Below are 23,810 nucleotides of genomic sequence, written 5' to 3' on the forward strand. Positions count from 1 at the left end.
CCCGTGGAGAAATGCAGAAATAAAAAATAAAAAAAAAATAAAAAAAACTGAAGAGAAACTGCAGGAGAAGTTAACAGTTCACTATGAAAAATTATGTGGACACAAGAATCTCCCATTTCCAAAGACTAATCAACGACCATAAAAACAACCCAGTTTTTTTCTTCTCCACTATCAACTTTTTAAAAACAAAACTTTTGACACCCTTTGAAGGGACTTTGCAGGCCACTTCAGAAGTAAAATCAGAGACATCAGATCGAGACTGCTGCTGCTTTGTTTTCACTGTGTTTATTGTTTACTGTTGTATCTGCTGCTGCTGCGTGCCTTTACGGTGTTGTCCTGCGGCTGTCAGAGGTTTCGCCGCCACGTCATATTGTACATGAATGAGTGTATAAACGTATCATTGTAATATTTTTGAGAATGTGTCTGAGTTCTTTCTGGATTTTGTTTATGTATTTGTATTTTGTCAATCCCGTTAATTGAGAGTTGTGTTGTAAATTAGGTAAGTGAATTTTGCGTGTTCTTTATTTTTCTCTTCTTTGGTTATATCGGGCATTTATATGATACATTGATTAAGTCTGTGATCCATCCATTACTTAAGGTTATGTTTGGTTTTCTTTCTTTTTGTGTGTGTGTGCAACCCCACTAATTTGTTGTATTTCCTCCCTTTTCAGTTGCTGTAGGCCAGTGGTGGCGGTGCTGTCTTGCTGTCCACCATGGATGCCCGGTAACTTACGTTCTTTATTTTGATGGATCCCTCACCTGCACTAGCCTTCGTTCATCCACTTCGGCCTCAGCCCCGATTAGTCTTGCCACATTTCTGTGTGAATACTTTTTACCAGGGGCTGTTTTTAAAATATTTGAATAAAGTGTATTTTAATCTTTGAACCACATCGCATGCCATCTGAGTAACGACAAACCTGTGTGCCTTGTGTCTGAAAATAATTCCCTGAGGGAAATTCCCAGGGTGGTGTTGTTGAGCTCTTAGTAATATTAGTTGTATTCTCCTTTTCCCCTTTTTTACCTCCTCCTCGCCACATTAAGAATATAGCCAGAATCCGCCCGTTTCTCTCTCAGGCCAGCACAGAGGTGCTGATGCATGCTTTTATCTCTTGTCATTTAGATTACTGTAATGCCCTGCTCTCTGGCCTTCCCAAAAAGAGCATTTCTAATCTACAATCACTACAAAATTCAGTCACACTTGTGCTGACAAGGACCAGAGGGCGAAAGCACATTACACCGGTTTTAAAATTGCTGCATTGTCTCCCTGTGCGTGTCAGGATTGATTTTAAGGTTATTTTACTAATCTTTAAGTGTCTTAATGGTCTTGGGGCATCTTATTTATCTGACTTGCTTTTACCCTATCAGCCCCCATGGACCCTGAGGTCCTCTGACACTGGCCTTTTAACGATACCACAGGTTAACTTAAAAAAACACAGGGAGTCGGCGTTCAGATATTATGGCCCCCGACTGTGGAACAGCCTGCCGGAGAACCTCAGGGTTGTGGAGACTGTTGAGGTTTTTAAAAAGAGGCTCAAGACCCACCTTTTCACTCAGGTTTTTAATTGATTTGTTTATTTTTTTTTTAATTCAATTTATCCTAGCATTTGTATCCTTTTTTATTGTTTTAGTCCCTCATGTTTTTAACCTCTTTGGTTTTCGCCTTATTTTACTGTTTTAGTTTGTCAGTTTTTAGGGTTGCTTCATGGGGGCCTGCCAGACTGGGAGCTGTCTCTGGTCTACACTGGGTGGGGGGGGGGGGGCTGTCTCATGGACAGTTTTGGCCTGGGTGGCTGGAGGGCTCTGCACCTTGGTGAATGGCCCCCTGTCTGCTCGGGTTGGGGTGGTCTCTTTGGCGGCGCTCCCTGCGGCTTTGGACCGTGATCTTTCTCAGTGTGGCTGGCACCCAAATGTAGCTTCTTCTTCACCCCACGTCTCGGTGCCCGGCCATGTATCTTTAGTGACAGCTAGTGTGTGTGTACGTGTGAGTGTATGTGTGTGTGTGTGTGTGTGTGTGTGTGTGTGTGTGTGTGTGTGTGTGTGTGTGTGTGTGTGTGTGTGTGCGCGCGTGGGTGCGTGCATGTGTGTGTGTGTGGGTGCGTGCGTGCATGCATGCGCGTGTGTGTGGGAGTGTTTATATGAGTGTGTATGTATTTTTGTATCTCTCTGTTCATATCTGTGGGAGTGGGAGGGTTGTGGTTTTTAATATTGGTTGTTATTTGTAATCTCCCTAAAAAATCAATTCATGAAATATGATGTTAATGTTAACGATTAAAAACAGATACTTGTCTAAAAAGTAATTGAACAGTGATAAAATAAATAAGTTTAGACGAGTTATTAGCCAATCAGGAAGAAGCCTAGTCTGTTGACCTGCTCGGAGGAGAGTTCACTTTCTTTTGAGCTGCTGGGAGGAGAAAAAAAAACCATCCCCTGCATTGAGCGCGGTACCCACCTTGTCAAGAAAATACAATAAAAGTTAATAAAGCCGATTAAAAACTCATTGAGAGAATCCCTGTGGAGCCTTTAACGTTTCTTGTCCATTTTTTTTTATTTTTCTACTTACCCTGGAAAGAATTGTGTTATAGTGTACATTTTCATGTGTTTTACTTTTTCTTCCCATCCTTGTATTTAAGGGGCAGAGTTATTGTTTCTCAAAGAAAGTTCCACTGAGTCATTCCTCGTGTACTGTTTGGTTAAACCTGGGCTCCATAGTCGAACATAGAACTTCTGACCCCATTGGCCATAAGGAATTATTACATCCAGTAATCCATTACTGTTCTTCATCTCTAAGGGGTTACAGGTGCATAAGAATGTTTTATATTTTAGATTCTTCAAAATTGCCACTTTTTGCTTTGATGACAACTTTGCACACGCTTGGAATTCTCTCAGTCAGTTTCATGAGGTAGTTAGTAACAAACACACAGACAGCTCCCCAGGTGCCGACATCAACATCTGCCACTTCCTTAAAGTCTGTGAAAAATCTCCATTACACTCCGACACAGATAGCGGTTCTCTCTTTGGGTCTGAATAATTGCGAGAAATTGCGAAAATTATACACCTTTACTATTAATTTCTCACTGACCCTCTCAAATCAGCAATCAAAGCTCCAAGAAATCAATGACCACGTCATTTAACACCTACCCCAATTCGACCACAACTCCTGGACACCTGACACGGCCGCAAGTATCTTCACCCACTGGTGCACCTACTTAAATGCATAACTTCCCCCAAAGCCAATCGAGCCCCCACACTTAAAACACAGTGCCTTCTCCCAACCCCCCCGATAAACTCCAACCACAAGGGGACACAACAAAATTGCCATTTTAGACAAACCCACCACCAATTACATAACAAATGTTATTGTTTTAAACTAAATTTAAACACACAGCCAACCAAAACATTCTCTCTCTTCAACAAAACAAATAGATCAATATTCAATACACAGACCATTTCCACAACACACTCAAGCTATATTAAAAACATTTATCACGATCACATGGCAAATATATGTCTGTAGTGCTGTGCTTTAAAATAAGGGTCTTTAAATGTTCATGCTAAACCATAGATATCACTATTACTGACATTTTGAAGAAAGCTAAACCAAAGGTCAAATCAAAAGCACTGAGGGTGCTCAGAAAATTTGATCCCAGCCCCAAAAAGGTCAGCAACCTGGACCTGGAGTAGATGAACTGCAGCAGTGCAGAGGAAGAGGACACAGTTATAGTGTAGGTTAGGGCAGGTAACTGCTGGACACAAGAGGCCACTGCAGCTGAAGGAGGGAGCAGATCTCTGATGTATAATCAATACACATCATGCTGATGTTTCAGAAGGAGTCTCCTTGTTGCCAGCAGCAGTTCCTCCAAGAAAGCACTTGTTTTCCCCCACACACCAACGTGCTGTGTCCTCCGGGGCATCCAGCGCAGTATGCACAGAACCAAGGCTAATCAGGCTTTTCGCTGTGAGAGGAATCCAGAATGCAGGAGGCATCGCTTGAGGAAATTAGGCAAGCTACATCAAGCAGCATGTTTGGAGGCACGCTAGGGTAAAATAGTCAATGCTTTTGCATTTTGCAAGTTGTCTTGGGTTCATACTGCAATTACAAGCAAGCAGAAGCTCTGCCATTAAATTTGATGAGAGGGTGTGAATGTGCATTAACTGATCAAAACGTGAATGGTGAGGTGGCTCTAAACCATCATTATTTATTCTCACAATTAATCTGTCATACTTTCTGTGATATATTTTGCATCATCTAAATTAAAGCTTTTAAATTTTGTACTTGCTTTGTATTTATGTTACAGTGTATGTTTATATCTATTGATACTGTCTATTGATACGATTCCTGTTTATGTTTGGATTTTTCATGCCCCACATGCCTTTAAGTTTTCCCTGTGGTCTGCCCTCTGTCTCCTTCTGTCTGTCAGGAGACTGTTTGATTATTCTGCTGTGTAATATTTCACACCTACAGGATGCTGCACATAAACCAGAAAACATTCAAACATATTTCAAAACCGTCCAGGTGGTACATCATGCAGAAATCCTAACATGTCTATTTTGTTATACAACAAAGAATATTTCTGATTGATACAATACATTGCCAATAGACACAAGGTTGCAGGTACTCCGGTTACACCGTTATTGATAGTGTTTATTATTGAATGTTGGATTTGTGGTTGAACTATGTCGAGTAAACAACATCGGCATTATATCGATCAAACACAGAGTGACAGAAATCTATACACAGTTTCTTGTACACAGTGTGTCAAACTTGACCAGATGACAATTTGTTTTAAAATCTATTAAATTATTTATAACTAACAGACAGTGAGTGAGTTTAAAAAGTGTCCGGCATTTAAATAGTTATTCTTTTTAACTTGGGGAATCCCTTCTACTTTCTTTAACCCATATTGTAACTAACACAGCATGGCGAACCCTGTTTTAGTTATTCATTTTAAAATGTGTCGACTTGTTTTCCTTTTACTTTTCTTTTATCCTGTTAATGACCTTTATATATCCCTCCCCTGTGGAATCGTATACATCTTAATTTCATGATATGATTTGTTTCTGTTGTGTTTTTATTTACTTCATAAATAGGTCCTACGTATGAATACTAACCTAAAAAAAAAAAAAAAAAAAAAAAAAAAAAAAGAAATTGACTGTGGTAAAGAATGGATGTGACAATAAAATGATCCCTCTAGTGAACACATTCATCAGCCTCGTTTAAACTGAACTAGATAATTAAAACCCACTTTGGAAAAGGGGTGCCTCCTGGATCGCTGCTCTTCTCTGTGGACATAGACTAATAGTAAAGTGTGTTTGACTGGACTTACACTAAAAGGAAACTAATGCGGTAATGATGTGCAGTTGGAGAGAGGCGGAGAAACAGGTGAAGGGGAAACGATAGAGGGAAGTAGCTGATAAGCAGCTACTGAGGCTGATGCAAAACAGGTGTGGAGAGAAATCAGGCTGGGGAGGAGAAGAGGAAAATAGGTGAGCAAGAAGGGTGGGAAAACAGACAAAGACAGGACATGCACAGTCAAATGTGACTTCAAACAATAATGGGAAATAACTAAAACAACAACCCAAACCATAGCATTTTGTCCTTGCCAGCGTTAGAGCCTGTTCACATGTGCATGTAGCAAAGTGTACTATTAACAATGAAATGAAAACTGTATTAAGCAGCAGATGACTTGAAACATTAGTCATGCATTTTTTTTTTTTTTCCTGGTAAAAAGAGGAATAACAAATACCATACCAAAGTAATCAATAGTATAGAGAAGTCGGTGGCTGCTGTCCTCATGTGCTATTCTGACTACACATTACACCACAATGAGGAAGAAACCTGCTTGGAATAGACATTACTGTAATTTACCATGTCAGCATAACGGATCTCAGAGTAACATGCTCATATGCAGTGACAAAGTGCAGTCTGCAGCTTCAGTGAGAGCTATACACTGTTTCAGAGTAATTTGGATCTGCACACAGTCACATATTTTGCTGTACAGCTCTTCACAGTGAGCATTTGTGTTTGAATTAGGACGCCTTGTCCGCTGTAGTATGACTGCAGGGTCGGTGTCTCAGAGCTACCGTGGCAAACATTAAAGTGCTTCTGATGGACGATTCTGCATGCAGACTGAGCAAATAATTCTGCATTACGACCAGCAGGCGGCACAAGATATTGATTCTTACGAATGCTAATACATTTCTGAGGATGGGCCCAGCACTGCAAGCTGAGGTACATCTGTTGGGCCTCCCATATGGCCTCAAACAACGAGAAGGGTTAGCGGAAATCAAAAGCCTAAACTACTAGGACCTTATTGACACGAGGAGCTGCAGAACCAAGGTGTGAAAAACTGTTATTCCATGTTACTACCTGCCCCTAAACTTTCACCCGGTCCTATTGGCTGTGAGCGCGGAAGCTCCACCAGGATCACAATGTCACACCCAGTTTAAAGGTCAGGCGACCCCGAACCATATCGCAGTCTAGGTAGCTAAGTTGTGGAGAGACCCCAGTTTCATGCAGCTGCTGCCATATGGGTGTAATTTTCAGAAACATTTTTTCATTTTGCTTGAACCAAGTTTCAGTTCCCCCCCTCACTGGACGAGACAGAGACTGTTTTACTTTCCTTTTTGTTCAAATATTCTTCATTGTTGTTTTGGATCCATAGAGGACCGCTGCACAACCCAGCCGTTTCCTCACCACCAGCAGAAGGAGGAGATTATCTTCAGAAGGAGATGGAATCCCCGAGGTCCGTTCCTTCCATCGAGTCGTCAACTTTTAGGAAGCTAAAGCTAACCTCGCGCTCTCTCCCGAACGAGTTGGAGTTTCGAGTCAGACGTGACACATACACGCTAGCCACAACGAGCGGCTCAAGTAAGAGGCTTCTGTTTGGGCAGAAACAGATAGTGTATAGCGTGTTTTTCTTCGTTGTGTTTGCTCTTGTTGCGAAAGGACCAATGAGTCCGATTTATGGTTTAATGTACTGTGTGCTAACTGTGTTATTACACTCGCTAGGAGGTCATTCAGGCTAATCCAGCCTGTACAGTCTTGTCACCGTGTGTGATTACAATACGTTGTATTCCAGCTCAATCAGCAGATGATAAACAAACCTCGATTCGCTTGCTGGCTGCTGTGTACCACAAGGTCGTTGTGTTGCTTCTTTGTTGTCTGCTAAGCGCACGCTTAGTTCTTTCCTTTTACTGACACACACACACACACACACACACACACACACACACACATACACACACGGCTTGCTTATGTTGTGATGCTGCTAGCTGTTGAAAGCAACTGTTTGTTTAAGTAGGTGGTTTGTGGTTTTGTAGAAAAGCTTTAATTAACACTGTTGATTTTAACGGAGCAGCATCTGTGATTATTTTGCACAATCCCATTTTATAACAGCTGGTTGAGATGGTCAGTGCTCGGATTCACACCTTCCCTCTTATCTAATTGATAATTTCATGATATTGACAATTTGATTAATTTCAGGCTTTGAGACTAAAGGTATATCATTTCATTATTGATCCTTGTTTTCAGGGTGGTGAATCATAGTTACCTATGTTTCATTAATTAACTACAATAATTGCATTATTTAATAATAATATTTTAAATAGTCAATCAATATTGATTCCCAACACATCCAATAAACGTAAGTTGGGTCAGTGTTCATCTCTGCCTCTAATACCGCCTTAGACATGCATACAAGCACATAAACACAAACGCAATTTCTCTCCAACTCAGGTTTGATACCATTCCACCACCATCTGTGTTCAGTTCATGCTGATTTGATTTGTGAATTCATAACAGGCGAGTCTCTGATAGCTGCCCTTCTGCTGTCAGGCCACATGGGTACAGTCTGAAATATGGAATATAGAAAAGTCAAAGTCTTATTGAATTTATATCTTCTAAGCTTATTCATCTCATATGGTATCTTGATGTCTACATTAATCAGAAGCACCCTCTCTTTGATCAGATATACCATGCTGAAAAGTTTACTTTTGCTATTGATTTCTTATCCTGCTCTACCATAGAAAAATACATCCCATATGCTGAAACCACATGGTTCTGACATCATGTGTTTAGACCAAAGCTTAAATGTGGCCTCCTTGCACTCACAAAGCCGAAGCAATGGAATGTGTACAGACCCTGATGAACGCACCTGAATGCATCGTCAGTTCCGCTGCAACTGTTGAAGCTAACAGCCACAGTCTCATTTCAGTGGTAGTCCCAGAGTAACATGTTGCTGGAAGCACAATGACATTCAGATCATAGCCGCCTAGGCCACATTCTTTCATCTCACTGGTCAAGCCCAAACTGTACCATGTTAACCAAACACACTCCGGATCCAGAAGCATCGCTGTACAACCATCCTCTTTTCATACTCCTGCAGACCAACCAACCAAACAGCTACAGAGACCTCCACCCATCTCACGCCTTCTTTTTTTTTCCGCCTTCTGTCTAAATTTGGACCTAGCTGCAAAAAAGGACAGCCAATTTGCGGCTTATTGCCCAGTATAAAAATGGCTAATGTTCTGTAAACTGCAGGAGTCAGGAGATTAGTCTCCAAACAAGCCAACTGAATTTCATCTGGACTGTTACGTAACAGTCCAGGTGATTTGAATACTCCCACCCTTGCACTGGGTATCTCCTCCCATACTGCCCTAGCTACCTGAACAAGGATCCGCCATTTTCTCATTCTTGCTTCAGGTATATGTGACAGCCTGACCGCCACCATGTACAATCCGAAAGCCAAGCACTGCTGCTCTGTCGTCAGACGCACTGATCCTTATGTTTTGCTACATCGCCTCCCTATCAAAGAGGATTTCAGCATGAAGTGGCTACATTTTATTTATCAGGGAGATGCCGAAGCTTCAGTGAGCAAAATAGTCTTTGTCTGTGCCAATCACTGGACTGGCAACGAGATTGGACAGCAACCAGGGTCAATATAACACTGAACTGGCAACAAGATTGTTCCCAAAAGATGGATCCATGCCCACTGCCTGTGGCATTGACACAGATGATTGAGTATTTAAACAAAACAAAAACAAAACATTGTACGTATTTAAACAAAACAGTATAGTTTGTGTTACTTTGGCCATTTAGCACATGAGCTAACGCTAACCATCAATGTAAATATGAGGCTGAACTGATATTACATGTTAAAGATGGGTTCTCTAATGTTGTCCAGAAACAATTAGGTAATTGCTAATACAGGACCTCTTCCAGCTGTCTAGCCTGTGCAGCAGCCAGGCCAGGGTAAGGCACGGTGCCTTTTCCCCTTAATCCAGAGAATGGCCCGAAAGGTTTTCACTGCATGCTAGACTTGTACAACTAAGACAGTGCAACACCTTGAAACTTTTGTTCCCACCAGTATCACCACAGATTAAACCACACTGGTTTACCCCGTACACCGGAATTTACCCCTGCTTGACAAGAAGCAAAGGTACCCTGTCAGTAGGGATGTTGAAAACCTGCAAGACCACCATTCATGTAATCAAGGGCGAAAGCAAAGTAAGTGATGGCATAGTGAATGATCACACCATGGCCAGACCTGACTTATGGCAGTTCTGTGGAGGTAAGACACTCTGATCAATATTACTGACTAACTGGATGGGAACCTGTGCCATGGTGCAGTCACTAATGCAAACATACATCATACCATATGACATGACAACATTAGAAAAAGTGATGATGCATAACTCATGTATTACAAAGAGAAATGCACCAGCAGGATTGTTTTATAATAAAGTTTACATATATGCAATTGGTGTTCCTCAAGGTGTTCCTGACAAGTTTAAAGCTAGAAATCAGGTCGCTGCAGGGTTTGAATCACTCCTGGCTTAGTGGGTAACCATCAATAAAAATATGGAGTGGATAAATTATGTGTATTATACCCAACATAGATTTCTGGATTTCACTAAGGATGCAATTGGGGGCATACATCAACAGTTATATAAGACTATAGTTAATGGCATGGCAAAATAGAATGGCGCTAGACATGTTGTTGGCCGAAAAAGGGGGAGTATGTAGAATGTTTGGAGATACGTTGTGTGTTTATTCCTGCCATTGTAGTGCATATCACCCTGAGAGCCAGGGTGCACTTTAATGTTTTCACCAGACATTGAAGACCATACTGCACACTTATTGTTTGGAGAAGGACAGGGATGAGGGGGTTCACCTGTAAATGTTTGCCATTAGAGAAGTTCTGAAGGAGTCTCTTGGTTTTAGTCCTTTGGAGCTGCTGTTTGCCCATAATGTACATGGTCCCTTGAAGCTGTTAAGGGAGAAGTGGCTGTGTGAAGGGATGGAAGAAAAAAAATGCTGTATTATGTCAGTAACTTCAGGTTGAAACAGCATCAAGCCTGTGAGATAGCGAGTGGCAATCTTAAGGCAGCACAGGCCCAGATGAAAAGATGGTTCGACAGAGAGGCTAAAAATAGAGAGTTTAAGCCTGGTGACAAAGTCCTGGTGCTGCTAAATCCTGGTTTTAGCTTGCAGGCTCGCAATTGTGGACCCCATTTGGTCAAGCAGAAAGTGGGGGGTCAAGACTACCTTGTAGCCACCCCCGATTGCAGATGTAGAACCCGCCTCTGTCACATTAACATGTTGAAAACATAAAGTGAGGAAGCAGGCTCTGATGGAGGTGATGTCCAGTTCAGAGACAATTGAGGCTTTCGTGACGGGTGCTGTCCGGTGCTGATGTTGCACCATTGTCCAGTAGCCTGGCAGTAGGAAAAGGCGCAGAGGAGCTGTCCAGTGCTGAAGTGAGTGACATGGGTTTGTCTGCAGCCTTGATTAAGGGAAAGCTTTAGAACTCTGAGATCTTGAAAGACCTCTCATCTCCCTGAGCTGCAATTCTCAGACTTGGTTGAGTAAAAACGTCATCTAAACGTCCTAAACGTCATCCTTTAAAGCAGCAGGTTGAGTATATGGTGCAGCATGACATTGCCAAGCCCAGCTGTAGTGCGTTGAGCAGACAGAGAGCCTCTTAGTGGCTGTGCCTGTCATTTCCACACTTAGATATGACATGCCGTTTATGCTAGCTGTCGATGCCAGTGACACCGGTGTGGGTGCTGTCCTCCAAGACAATTCTGATGGGGTTGAACACCCAGTCTATTTATATTTGATAGCATGTTTTGAGAGTGAGATTTGTGACATTTAGCATGTTTGGAGTTAGTGTATTATGTAGTGTTTGGTGTAGTGGAGTCGTTTTTTTTTTTTTTTGTTTGTTTGTTTAGTGTGTCAAAACAATGAGACTGCTGAATGTGGAGCAAGAAGTGCAGCTCCTCTTTGAGCTGGAAGGAGCTGAGGGAGACCTGAGCCTGAGGCAATTGCCTGCATTTAAATGTAAATAGTTACATATAACTTTGTAATGTTCAAGAACTTGTGCACAAATTTAACAATTTATATTTGCATTGTAAGTAATACAAGTGGTTTGTTAAACATATTTGGGTTTTCACAGTAAAACTAACCTTTTCCTACTTGGAAAAGTAGGAGGCCCACTGTGTTAATGCAGTATGTCAAAATGAAAAAAAAAAAACAAAAAAAAAAAAACTGTACCATCACACATGAGGTTGTGCTGAAAATGACATAAACAGTTTTTAAAGGTGAAATATAATGGCAAAATCAAAAATAGCCAAAAACAGCCAATCATACCCCAGACCCCAGAGGGTTAAAGACCAGTGTCATGAAATTTACAGCATCAGCAAAAATGGCTAAATCAGGGTCAAAATTCTGGTGTGGAGAAAAAGCAAAATGTTTACAGGCTGCCCAACCTGCATAAATAATAGTAATAGTCCAGAGTGAATTTGGAACACCAGCCCAAAACTGTGGATAACGCAGCAAACATGGATGTAGCTGCAAACATCATCAAGTTTCCATGTTTTGCGCACACACTTAACCTTGGAGCTCAGAAGCTGTACAACTGCAGAAGCTGCACAACTGAAATACAATTTCAGTTTCAGTTTCAGAAGGAATCCTTCTGTGATCATATGGATGAAGAGATCCCTCATGGCTAAAGTAGTCCTGAAGGAAAAGCAACAACTCCTCAGTGAGTAATAGGCCTACTGTTTAAATACTTTGATTGCAAGCTAACAACAATTGTAACATATAAATGAACAGATTAGGCTCAATTTAAAAATGATACTAATGTAATCTCATCATAATCGTGCTTGTATGTGTGTGTGTGTGTGTGTGTGTGTGTGTGTGTGTGTGTGTGTGTGTGTGTGTGTGTCTGCAGAGCTTCCCCAGCACATGCTCCTTTTAGATGTGAGGATGAGATGGAGAAAAACTATCTTGTGTTTGATGATAGAGAGATTTTGCGAACAGTTTCCTGCTATCCAAGCTTCAGCTATCGACCAACGGCTTAGAAATTTCATGGAGAAGAAGTAACTAATGTTTGAAAACTTGGTTTATTATAGCCATTAAAAGGGTTAGGTGTGTTGCTTATGCAATACCCATTTTTTGTTTTGTTTTTGTTGCAGACTGGCCAGAATGGGCAATGAGGACCTGAGGAAAGCAGAGGAGTTTGTGCAAGCAGTTGAGAAGGTACTTGAGTTTGACAATGCCTTTAGCACATTTTTGTTGTGAGAGCTTTTTCCTTGCTCTCTGGTTCTTACACTGTAGATTTCTTCTCAAGCTCTCAAAGCCAAGAGAGACACAGGGGCAGGCAGAAGAAGAAGAAGAAGAAGAAGAAGAAGAAGAAGAAGAAGAAGAAGAAGAAGAAGAAGACTATGTAAGTTTATTGTAGCTAATTGTGATAACTGATGATAGATGGCAGGGATTTTTACTCTATTTAATTTAAAAATAAAACTAAGGCTAACTGGTTATGTCATAATTTCAGACGCCACCTGTAAAACAGAGGAAGAAGAGGGCAGCAAACTGCTTTCCACCCAGCAGCAGCCCCCTGTGTCCACAGCTCAGAGAGTGGATCAAGAAATCCATCTTTACAGAAGTCTTCCTCACATTCCAACCAAAGACAGTGCCAGTCTCTGGTGGTGGAGTTACACATTGCCAGTGTTGTCAGCTCTAGCTGAGAAGTATCTATATGTCCAAGCATCCTCCAACCCTTCTGAAAGGGTGTTCTCCACTGCCGGAGACACCCCAAGTCCAGAAAGATCTTGTATCCTTCCTAAGAGGGCAAACATGATATTTTGTGTCTGTACAAAACATGATAATTTGCCAAAGTTGATAGTTGTGGTCTTATCTTTACAGAAGACTTTGTATTTTTTATGTCAGTTGAATGTTGTTGTTTGGAATTTTGTTACAAGTTGAATGCAAATGAGCACTGTTAATATTCCAAAAGGCACAAGCTCCTCTTCAAGTCTGTGTTTTTAGTTTTTATGGCACATAGTGGCGGTTGGGTTCAAAAAGCTAAACATTTATTTATTTATTTTTTTTGTCTGGACCAATTAATGTGAAAATTGACACTTTCCTAATCCTAAGGCACTCTTGATAATCTTTCAAGGCACACACTATTGTGCCATGGCATACTGGTTGAGACTGGTTGAGGCCCTAGGCTATGGGTCCCTGGACTTTGAGGTTTGTTCTGACGTTGCTACACACAATTTGTGTATACTCTGTGCTATGTCTTCTGAACAGATATTAAAGCGAGTTCATACAAACAAACACATTTGTACTTATTCCTTCATCTAATGAGAATCAATAAGAGAATCGATAAGGAATCTGATTGATAACCAGTATCAATAGTGATTTTAGCACAAACCACTGTATTTTCCAAAACTGAACCAAACTGTGATCATACCACTCAGGTTCAGTAAGTGTTGTTACGCTGCAACAGCCATGTTGTTTTGGGAGACGCTGGAAATGTATCTATTATGTGAATGTGTTGCTCCAGGAAATCACCTACCACACACACAATGTTTCAACCACTTTAATCATCAGACTATAAATGACATATGTGTTGAACATTGGCAGAGCAGCAAAAAGTACATTCAATTTGCTTATCTATGCACCATTAATAAAGGCAATAGGAATTTGGTAGGTGCATGAGTATGGGTCTGGGGAACCACATAAAACATTTAATACAGAATGAAAAGATGACAGAATACACTCAGTAGATTGATGGGTGTGTAGACAGGACTTGGGGGAGATACAGATTAGATTAGATAGAGAGGTAGAGATATATGGGTTTTTTAGAACTGTGCTATATGTGAAACAGGGACAGAGGGGATACACGGATGGATGAATGTTGGGGGAGACAGATGCAGAGGCATGTTCCTATCCTTGGCATGCTTGTAAATCTAATCTGTACAAGGCCCAGTCCATCTTGCAGCAATGACAGCAAGATTCAGACAATATATAAGCACAGTAGAACTTTTTTTAGGACAGAGAGACGGAGAATACAAGCGAAGCTGGAAAAAGGGAGAAATGATGTCAGTCAGTTTTTTTTCGGGAAGGAACGAGGAAGATCAAAAAGGGCTGGAGGTTGGAGAGCAGGGCACTAAACTGATGTTTGGATTGGAGAGAGGAGAGAGGGGGCTGAGAACACAGTGCCAACATAATTCAGAGATGGATAGAGATGGAAAGAGAGGTGGACAGGTAAAAAGAAAGATGGCTGTAGGGTAGGGGAGGTGAGTGTTGACTTGTCATTTGAGGTTATTAAAAGCTGCCAAGACACAAGCAGAGGAGCTGTAGTGGCGACCTTGTAGGAACACACATTAATGACAATTACTCAGTACAGCAAACTAATGCATTCCAAGTTCTGATGTGCTGTATTCCTGATGGTGTACGTTAAAATGGATACTAATTTGATTATTAATGGTCAGTGACAAGATTTCAAGATTTTTACTAGTACAGCCATATATGTAATTGTTTCGATGAATGCTTAAAGCTAGGGTCTGCAATGTTGTTCAGAAACACAATTTGTTATACTGGGTGAAATGGTCCAGCTATCCTGAGAGTAAGTTAATATATTATGTATTCAGAAAAAAAGGAATGAAAATAATCAGACCTCTGTGGCAGCTGCAGGACTGAGACAAAGCTGACCAATCGGTGCTTTTCGGCCCGAATAGCAGGGATTGGTCAGATGCCTTCATGTCTCGTTCTGCCTGCGCCCCCCTCTGTCCCTCCAGCTCACAAGAAAAAAAGGCAAGGAAAAGAAAGCCTGAGGCAGAAATGGCTGTGATGAAATAGGCTCTGGATAAAGAAAGAAGTCAGACCAGAGTCAAGGAGGAGGAGGTGCCACTTTCAGATCTTGCTAGCTCACTTGCTACCTCTCCAGGATTGTAGACCCTAGCTTTAACAGCTTGTTATTTTGGCACCAAAATTTCTTCCTGTTGGAAGAGACTCAGTGCAAAGTAGAAGTTGCTATGCACTGATATTCTGTGTTATAAACGTAGTCATATTTAAACATCGTAATATGGAATGAACTGAAAATCTACTTCAGATATTAACTTACACTTGCGAATTAAAAATAAAATAAAGCTTATCGCCACAGAGGTTCGCACTGATGTCATAATGTTCATGTCGCTCATGTCCGGTCAATGAACATGAACATCAGTGGAGAAGATGATTTTAATAACTAATCATGGCCGTTTGCAGAGACCCAGAGCTGTACTATCTAAGACTACTTAAGACACTTACCTAGTTAAAACACTGCAGTGTCAAAAAAACTATTATAAGGAAAGGGTGTAAAGAGAAGACAGATGAACAGGCTCTCCACAGCTGAGAACTGGGCACTGGTGAGCCTCAGGTAGTGCTGGAACCTACATCCATCCAGACGCAGCTCCAGTCGGTGTGAGTCACTGAGCTGGGTCCCACGCATTCGTGGTTATTTTTATCTTTTCAACGCACCATAAGGCTACTGACCAGGCTGGCGAATTTTACATGTCAGGAGTGAGAGCGCCAAACATACAGGTCAACTCACAAATGTCATTGGGAAGTCTTTCCCATTTGACCACTTGTTAATATATCTACATAACAATAAAAAGGTTGATGAAGGTTGATTGCATTATGTTGATGGCAGAGTCCTCCTTATTCCTCGTCTTCCTTCTCTTGCCTTTGGCACACTTGCATTTTTTTTTTTAAATAGCGTTCATGGTTCATACTTGTATTTGTAAGTTTTTACTCACTTACTATTTTTGTATATATATATATATATATATATATATATATATATATATATATATATATATATATATATATATATATATATATATATATATATATATATATATATAAAACCTCCATCATGCAAGACTTCAGAATTGGCAGCTGAATAGGAGCCTTTGAAAGGGAAAAGGTTTCCAAATAGAAATCTTGTTGACAACGTTACTCACATGTGATGTATACAGATAGCTTATGCAGCAACCATCTGTGTCTTTGGTGTCAACTGAACCTGTCTTGACTCCAACACCAACAATAATTATCACTCCAAAATGTGTCAGCACCTTTTCATACAGAGGCTTTTTAATGTGCCATTTTCTAATTAGCATTTAATTACACAGTCAGGTCAACAAAAAACAATTTCCCTCCTGTCAGCTATAAAATAAATAAGACCTAACAGCTCCATAAACCGGACCCCATCATAAAAAAAAAAACCTGAATCTCCTGGCCAATTCCTGGTCAGTGGAGCAGCGACTGCAGTTTTACCCTGATGACTTTGTTCACATAACACTGAGATGAGTGTCATGTCTCACTTTCCATTTAGGGATAAAAAGAAAAAGACGGCACTTCAAAGCCGAATAAACCTGTTCACTTCCAGGCTCTAACAAAGTTTATGAATTTGTAAAATAGAATTTGGACATTCTTGTTTCTCTAAACCTGATGATCTTCACTTCTCAATGTGGTATTTAGCTATGTTTTGAATTTTCTGCCTGGTTGGCTGATAACTTTCTGTTACTGCGAAACAATTAATGATTCATTTTGCCAAAACAAAAACCTCATCTTATCCTGTATTAGCATTTGAAGGTCATTCGTATTAAGAAAAAAAAACAAAAAAAAAAACAGAAAAGCAGATTAATTTCTAATTAGCCTTTGTTCATTAGACTTAAGCGATAATGGGGCGAAGGGTAACGCACTAATTGGAGTGATATGCTAATTGAAGGTAAACTAATTTTCTCTCACAGCGAGAGGTTTCATGGGCCCTGGAGGTGATGCAAGGCGCAGGGCATCGTGTGACTACTAACCTTGATCGACTGAACACATGCAAAGCCGAGCAGGGGAAAGAGAGAGGGATAGAAAGAAAGAAGAAGTAGTGGAAAGGTGAATGGATGTTTGATACGCTTCTTTAAAGTTTGGCCTAATGAGAACAGGCATGCATGAATAGAGATTGTAATGTTGGAGCAGTTGTGTATAGCCAGTGAAGGCCTGATGTGATTGTGTGTGTGTGTGTGTGTGTGTGTGTGTGTGTGTCTGTCGATGTTTGACAATTGTTAGCATCAGCTTATTGAATTCATTTTAACCCTTTTAAATGCAGCAGACATGATTAGATTTAATTTGCCAAGAGAGCCATTCACATCTGACTTTTCTGTAATTACCTGTTCTTGTGTTGGTGTCCAAAAAACTACTGTCCTACTGTTGCCCAAACAAAGCTATAGCTTGTAGCACACCAAATTAATTGGTAATAATAAGAAACAATATATTCAGTTGCAACAGTCAAAATAATACATGTGATCTCTCTCTAAACTATTAGAGAGTAGACTACTACAACTACTATAAAATATCCCAATCATCTCCACCTCCATCTCATGATACACATAAACTTTTTATATACTTCAAAAAATGTTGTGTTTCTTATATCAACCTTAGGTAAGGAGTTCATCCTGGGGGTGGTGAAGCCTCTCCTGTGTATAAGTGTTTTGACCTAAGTTCCTTTATGTTTATTTTCAGGGAACATCATACCATATACAATACATGAATACATGCATTCATACTCTGCAACCACATAGCTATTACAGACAGAACTCATGTTGGAAGCCCACAAACAATACAATTTCACTTTACGTGCATAATAATATTGTATCTACATTGTTAAGTTTCACATGTAAGAACAATATATCAAATTAAGAAGGGACGTGAGATTTCTCTCACATGACATACATGCGTAAAGTTACCAGCTTGTTCTTGCTCCCAACTCTTCAAAGACAGCAGCCTGGTCAGTGGCTTTAATCATCACTTCCTGTTCAGCACCCTCTATACCATGATGGACCAGCGCAGAGCCCCTAAGACTGCTGCTGACTCCTCTGCTGTAGATGCCACGTTGCACTAAACCCGTCATTGGTGAAGAACCATTACTGGTTTTAGTCTAACACGACTAGATTTGCAAAGAGATGGCCAACACCCCACAATGAGTCTCATCAATAATGTAAACTGCATCAGGTGTGCATATTGAGTCCTGTTTACACCCAGTTTACAGTACTTTTGTGCCTCCAGACAGCTAAAGCAGTCAGGTATCACCTACTTCACATTTTCAGAGGAAAAGACCTTTTCATGGATGCACTGATAACTGATTTTTCCAAAATTTACATAACATCTAGATATAACATCTAACCATGGTATCAGCTTAACCTTTAGTGATAATGTACACAATTTGTGTGTGACATATTGTTTTTCCTGCCTTTTTTTGTTTTCACCAAGCCTGGCAGACATAATCTGTTGATAGCATTGTTGATAGCATTCTGTATATCTGTATGCCCAGTCTGCACGCCAGCAGCTTTCTCTGTGTTGGAAAATGTGCCACTCGATGCCCCTGCAATCTCTAACCTTGATGAGATGACAAGTGAAGGCAATAGCCAAAAACAGAGAAGAATGAGGACAATGAGCTATGAAAAACAGCAAGAAAAGTTTCTCGGAACTCAAAGATCAATGAAAGAGAAAGAGAGCGTTTGATCAATCACACAGGGAGTTTAGCAAGAGAGCAAGGCAAATGGTTATGAGTCAAGATAACTCCGGTAAGGGGTTGCGCTGCATTAAATTTAGAAGGAGAATCAGCAGCCAAAGAGACATAGAGGAAATAGAGCGAGCTATTGAAGAGAATTAGTTATGGGTCAAGATCAGTGGTAAAGATTATGTTCTATTAATTTGATGGAGGAGAGTGCGAGCACAGTGCATTTGGATGGATTTGGCAAGAGGCCATGTTATTTTGCATTCATAGCAAGGAAGATGGAGTGTATTGAGAGTGTCATGAGGTCATGATTGGGTCACAAATTACTTGAATAAAACACTGTGTAAAGTTAATTTCCGGATGGATGGCAACATGGTATTCAGTCATGTGTTATAAAGTCTGCTTCAGTAGCAAGTGGCTTAGTAGCAAGTTCAATTTGAGTACATTTTTACAATTACCATGAAAAATATAACCCCACATACTAGGCTGAACATGAAATTAAAAACTAGAAGAGGTGAAGTGTGTAAGGAAAAGGGCAGCATTTGAGTGCAGGTGGAGAATGAGTTAGATGGATAAAAAGAATTAGTCTGAAAAAAAAAAAAAAGATTGAAAGTAGAGGCATTAGTGTAAGTCATGCTGGAGAAAGTGTCTGATACAGAAATGAAAAATTCTGTGTAGAGTGCAGAGTCCTACAGAGGTCACTATCAACCATGTCAGAGAACCTCTGTAATCAATACCCGGCACTTACTGTGATCAATATGTAAAGGAATGCAACAGATGCCTGACCATTAATCAATAAGACATGGGACCCATGTTCGATTCAGCACATGTGCACTTTCACTTATACATTTATTTGATGGAGCGGGAAAACCCCTTACAACCAGCGATGACCCAGCAGCAGTGAGCACAAGGGTTTATGGGAAACTGACAAACAACCACAGTGAAACTTCCACTGGGATCTCATCTCAGCTGTGTTTGTTAATCAGGCTTTATGCAGGAACATGTTCTTATTCTCATCCTGTCCAACTTTTCTTCTATCAAGTTTGTGTATTTGAGCGGGTTCGATGAATATGTGTTCATGAGGCATTGTGCAGTCATGAGATTTGATCGTTGGCACAATCAATACCCTAAATTTGTGTGCAGTTTTAATCAACTCAAAAAGGAGGATCTTCAGACACACCTGTTGCCAGATTTGATCAGCACAAAACAGCCTAATCGGATCTTGAACCCTGTTTCCAGTTGTCAAGAAAGTACAGTATGGACTGTTGTTACATGTAGTGCTGGGAAAGAGCAAATCTCAGGACAAACTTCTGTATAACTAGACAAACCGAAACCTCAGTTAAAATAACAAAAAGGTCTTTTGGATAACATTACATCAAAAATGTTAACTTATAAAACTATGTAAATATCAAACAGCATCTACTCAGAGGTGGTACAAGAATTAGTCTAAATTATGGTGGTGCTGATTTGGCCCAGTTGTGGAAGGAGACATTGAATGAAAAGATTTTTACCTGGCGTGGTCACAAGTCCAGTACAGCTGTGCAGATGTAAATTATAGCATAAATTGAAAAACAGAAAAAATACAAGCAGAAAACTAAATGCAAAACCAATTTATTAGTTATAATTACTAGGAGCCATCAGTCAGGCTATTGCCCAAGCTGCTCTCTCTGAAGCAGCCTCTACCTCCTGGCTGTACACTGGAAACCCCTCATACATATGAAACATTTATGTGCACATCAACACACCATTCAGTCTGTACTGACATAGAAATATCATGTTTGCATACTTAAGCCAAAATACTCAAAAGTGTAATATATAAATACAAAGTGTTGCAGTGCTCAATAAAAAAGAGAAGTCATGAAGCACATCACTATAGAGTTTGTTCCATGTTCATTCAAATAAGACTTTAGTGTTTTGGTCCTTGTGAGAAGCAGAGATGTTCTATACATGACTCTGACTCTTACATTGGGTTTTGACAACTGTAGGATGAGGGAGTGAAATATTCTAAATGCAGGAAAATTGGCAAATGTAACAATATTCTCTTAAATTACTCGTATGCCACTTAAAGGGATAGTTTGTGTTTTTTGAAGTGGGGTCATATAAAGTGCATATCTATAGTCGGTCCGTTACCGTAATCTCTGATCAGCGTAGCCTCAGTTTGGAGAAGTAGAGAGCCAATCCAGCCCAGACGCTTAGCTTCATTCTGCAGTGAACGGAGCCCAGATGCAAAGTGAATTTTAAGCCCCTAAAACAAGGCTTACCTAAAAAAAAACAACAGTTCAAGTGTATGTTGTATAGAGACAATTCATACTGCTTTACATCACCGTCAGACCGCCCTTTCCTTTGGCACGACATATTCTCAACCGTAGAACCTCTGTATCCCTATGTATTAGCACAAGTGGTGATCTGCGAGCGGTGAAATACTGTGCGAGGCCCAGTTTCTAGAGGTCTATGCATGTAACTCTATTTGCTTTTGATCAAAACAAAACTTAACAATTTCAGACACAGACCGTAGAACCTCCGTATCCCTGCGCAGTGGCCCTAATGCGTAGGGATACAGAGGTTATATAGCTGAGAAAATGTAGGTCCAAAAGAAAGGCAGGTCTGACAGCGATGTAAAACGGTGTAAATTTTCTCTATACAACGTACACATATATTTTTTTAGGTGAGCCTTGTTTTAGGTGGTTAAAATTTGCTTTGCATCTGGGTACCATTTACTGCAGTACAAAGCTGACTGTCTGGGCGGGAGCAGCTCTCTACTTCTCCAACGTAGGGAACAGACCGACTATAGATATGTACTTTATATGACCCCACTTCAAAAAAACATGACCCATCCCTTTAAGAACAAATCGGGTTGAACGAGTGGCTCTTACATGACACCCTGTATTTCTAAAGAGTAAGGTAGATGGAGATGCAAGTTTTCACTCTAAGAGCACAGTTTGCCTGTATGCATTAAATCAGAATGTTTGCATCTGGCCTTAAATTAGATTAGCGCAGAGTCACAACCCGTCAATACCATGATGCAATGCAGATGCAATTACTCAGCAACTGGAGGAAGTGCTCTTTATGTGTGCCTGACCTTCGCATTATTTGTGCATCTACTACATTTTGTTGACTCAGTACCTCTCCCTGGTTCAATGACAATAAAGTTGAAGTTAATCTAATTATTTTGCTTACTTTTAGCTGTGTATCAATAGCTGACATTTTTCCTAGTCGAGGAAATGACATATAACCCTACAAACGAGCACAAACTCATAAATCATACTATAAATAATACCATATCTAATAAAGGCTGTGAAACACATCTTCTTCCCTAAAAGGGAAAAAATGCCTCACTTTGAACATGTATTTGTTGTAAGTGTCTCTCAGGGATGGAAGCAACGGAAGGAGGAAGTGTGTGCAGTGTGCAATTTCTAGTTTGCAGTGAGACAAGTTTATGGTACATTTTGTTTTATCCTCAATTACTTGCCAATGAAAGGCTATAAAGAAAATATTGGTTTTCATATTAGGTCCATTACCTAACTATTTATTTATTTATTTATTTATTTATTTATTTATTTATATGTCTGGCATATTACAAACAACACGGTAAAGAGCCACTGTGTTTCCTATTAGGCCTCTTTCACATGATGGTAATTATACTACACTTATTCAGCCATGTGACCATAATCATATGTATAGAGTTCTGTTTCTGTGAGTAATACTGTCAATGGTCAACTCATAATACACACATGCATAAGGAAGTAGTTTAATTTTATTGATTAGAAGTTTTGTCCATTCATGTTTGCAGTGGTATTCTGTAGGGGTAGGTAAACAGTTTTACCTCCGGAGCCACACGAGAATCCCAGTTTGCCCGAGGGCCAGACAAATTCTGTCATGTCACATCTCTAATTTTACCACTGGATTAAATGATAGAAATCATACTGTGCACTTTGAATCTTGAAAATCACTCCTCGACAGTGCATTGAGAAAGTCAATTTATGCTGGAGTGTTTAAAAGTACTGAACAGGTAATACAAAGCAGTACATCATGGACACAACTCATCCCTAACGGCCAAACAAAACTGGCAAATTTTATTTATTTATTTATTTTAATAAATCACCATGGTTTCACCATATCTTCTGTGCTACTGTGGTTTTGATGTATACTGTCATATTTGAAACATAAACATACAGACATGGTGATAAAAGTAAGAATCTGTTCTACAGCAGTCAGAACACACTGTGTAGTGATTCTCTGATGTAATGGTTAGTGCTCTGGCATGTGAATCGAATGATCCGATTTCTAGTGTTGGCGGAACCAGTTTTTTTAAGTTAAGGACACACATGAGCTCTGAGTTTCAGAGTCATTAGGGCCACTTGTGGGCTGTTGACCCAACTGGCCGTCATGGGGTTGCTAGGGCTAGATGAGCCCTGGCGTAAATGGTTGTTAAACTGTCTGGGGAGAGAACTCATCTAAGCATTGACATTGATATGAGGTGTTTCGATGTTAAAAACTGTTCTCCATTGGTCTTGCATGTTTGTAATGTGGTTCCATGGTGTGATGGTTAGCACTCTGGGCTTTGAATCCAGTGATCTGAGTTTGAATCTCAGTGGAACCTACTTTTGTTCTTCATAGGGGTCTTCATTCAGTTTCAGCTACCACTGAGAGCTGAAACAACCAAGCTATTACTTAGGTAAGACATCAAGGATCTGTCATGCTTCAATCCATTGCACTTGGGAGACCAGAAAACATAACTTCCGGCACGGAAATTGCAATGAAATTAACTCTCACATTGGAACCTCTGGCAAGATCAATAAAGCCTGGAATGAAAATGGGAGCACACCACTGAACGGTACACAAAATCACCAGTTTTATGTTGTTACTTAATGTATTGTTTGTGTTGTCAATCGTGCAGTAACATCTTGGTAGTTGCCATCATTTTTCCCATTTAGTCGGCTTGTGCACGATATGAGTTTTGCAAGCATGTGG

The 23,810-nt window shown here is 40.3% G+C and overlaps 1 protein-coding gene and 1 non-coding gene across 3 annotated transcripts; both read left to right on the plus strand.

The window, feature by feature from the left end:
• The first annotated feature begins 704 nt into the window (after window positions 1-704).
• On the plus strand, window positions 705-13,597 carry LOC119007718 (histone H3.v1-like). 2 transcript variants are annotated; one of them, XM_037077572.1, is made up of 5 exons: window positions 11,942-12,044; window positions 12,234-12,381; window positions 12,478-12,541; window positions 12,633-12,728; window positions 12,837-13,597. In XM_037077572.1, exons 1-5 carry the CDS (start codon window positions 11,990-11,992, stop codon window positions 13,023-13,025), a joined length of 552 nt encoding a protein of 183 aa, XP_036933467.1. In that variant the 5' UTR covers window positions 11,942-11,989; the 3' UTR covers window positions 13,026-13,597. The 2 variants fall into 2 exon arrangements, with proteins under 2 accessions (XP_036933468.1, XP_036933467.1); XM_037077573.1 differs by lacking the exons at window positions 11,942-12,044; window positions 12,234-12,381 and adding an exon at window positions 705-724.
• A 9,770-nt stretch (window positions 13,598-23,367) lies between these two features.
• Window positions 23,368-23,439, plus strand: trnaq-uug. The gene has a single exon. It is a non-coding gene; the product is annotated as a tRNA-Gln (tRNA).
• The last annotated feature ends 371 nt before the right edge of the window (window positions 23,440-23,810 follow it).

The sequence above is a fragment of the Acanthopagrus latus genome, chromosome 18 (genome assembly GCF_904848185.1).
Source record: "Acanthopagrus latus isolate v.2019 chromosome 18, fAcaLat1.1, whole genome shotgun sequence".
In the NCBI taxonomy this organism is placed as follows: domain Eukaryota; kingdom Metazoa; phylum Chordata; class Actinopteri; order Spariformes; family Sparidae; genus Acanthopagrus; species Acanthopagrus latus.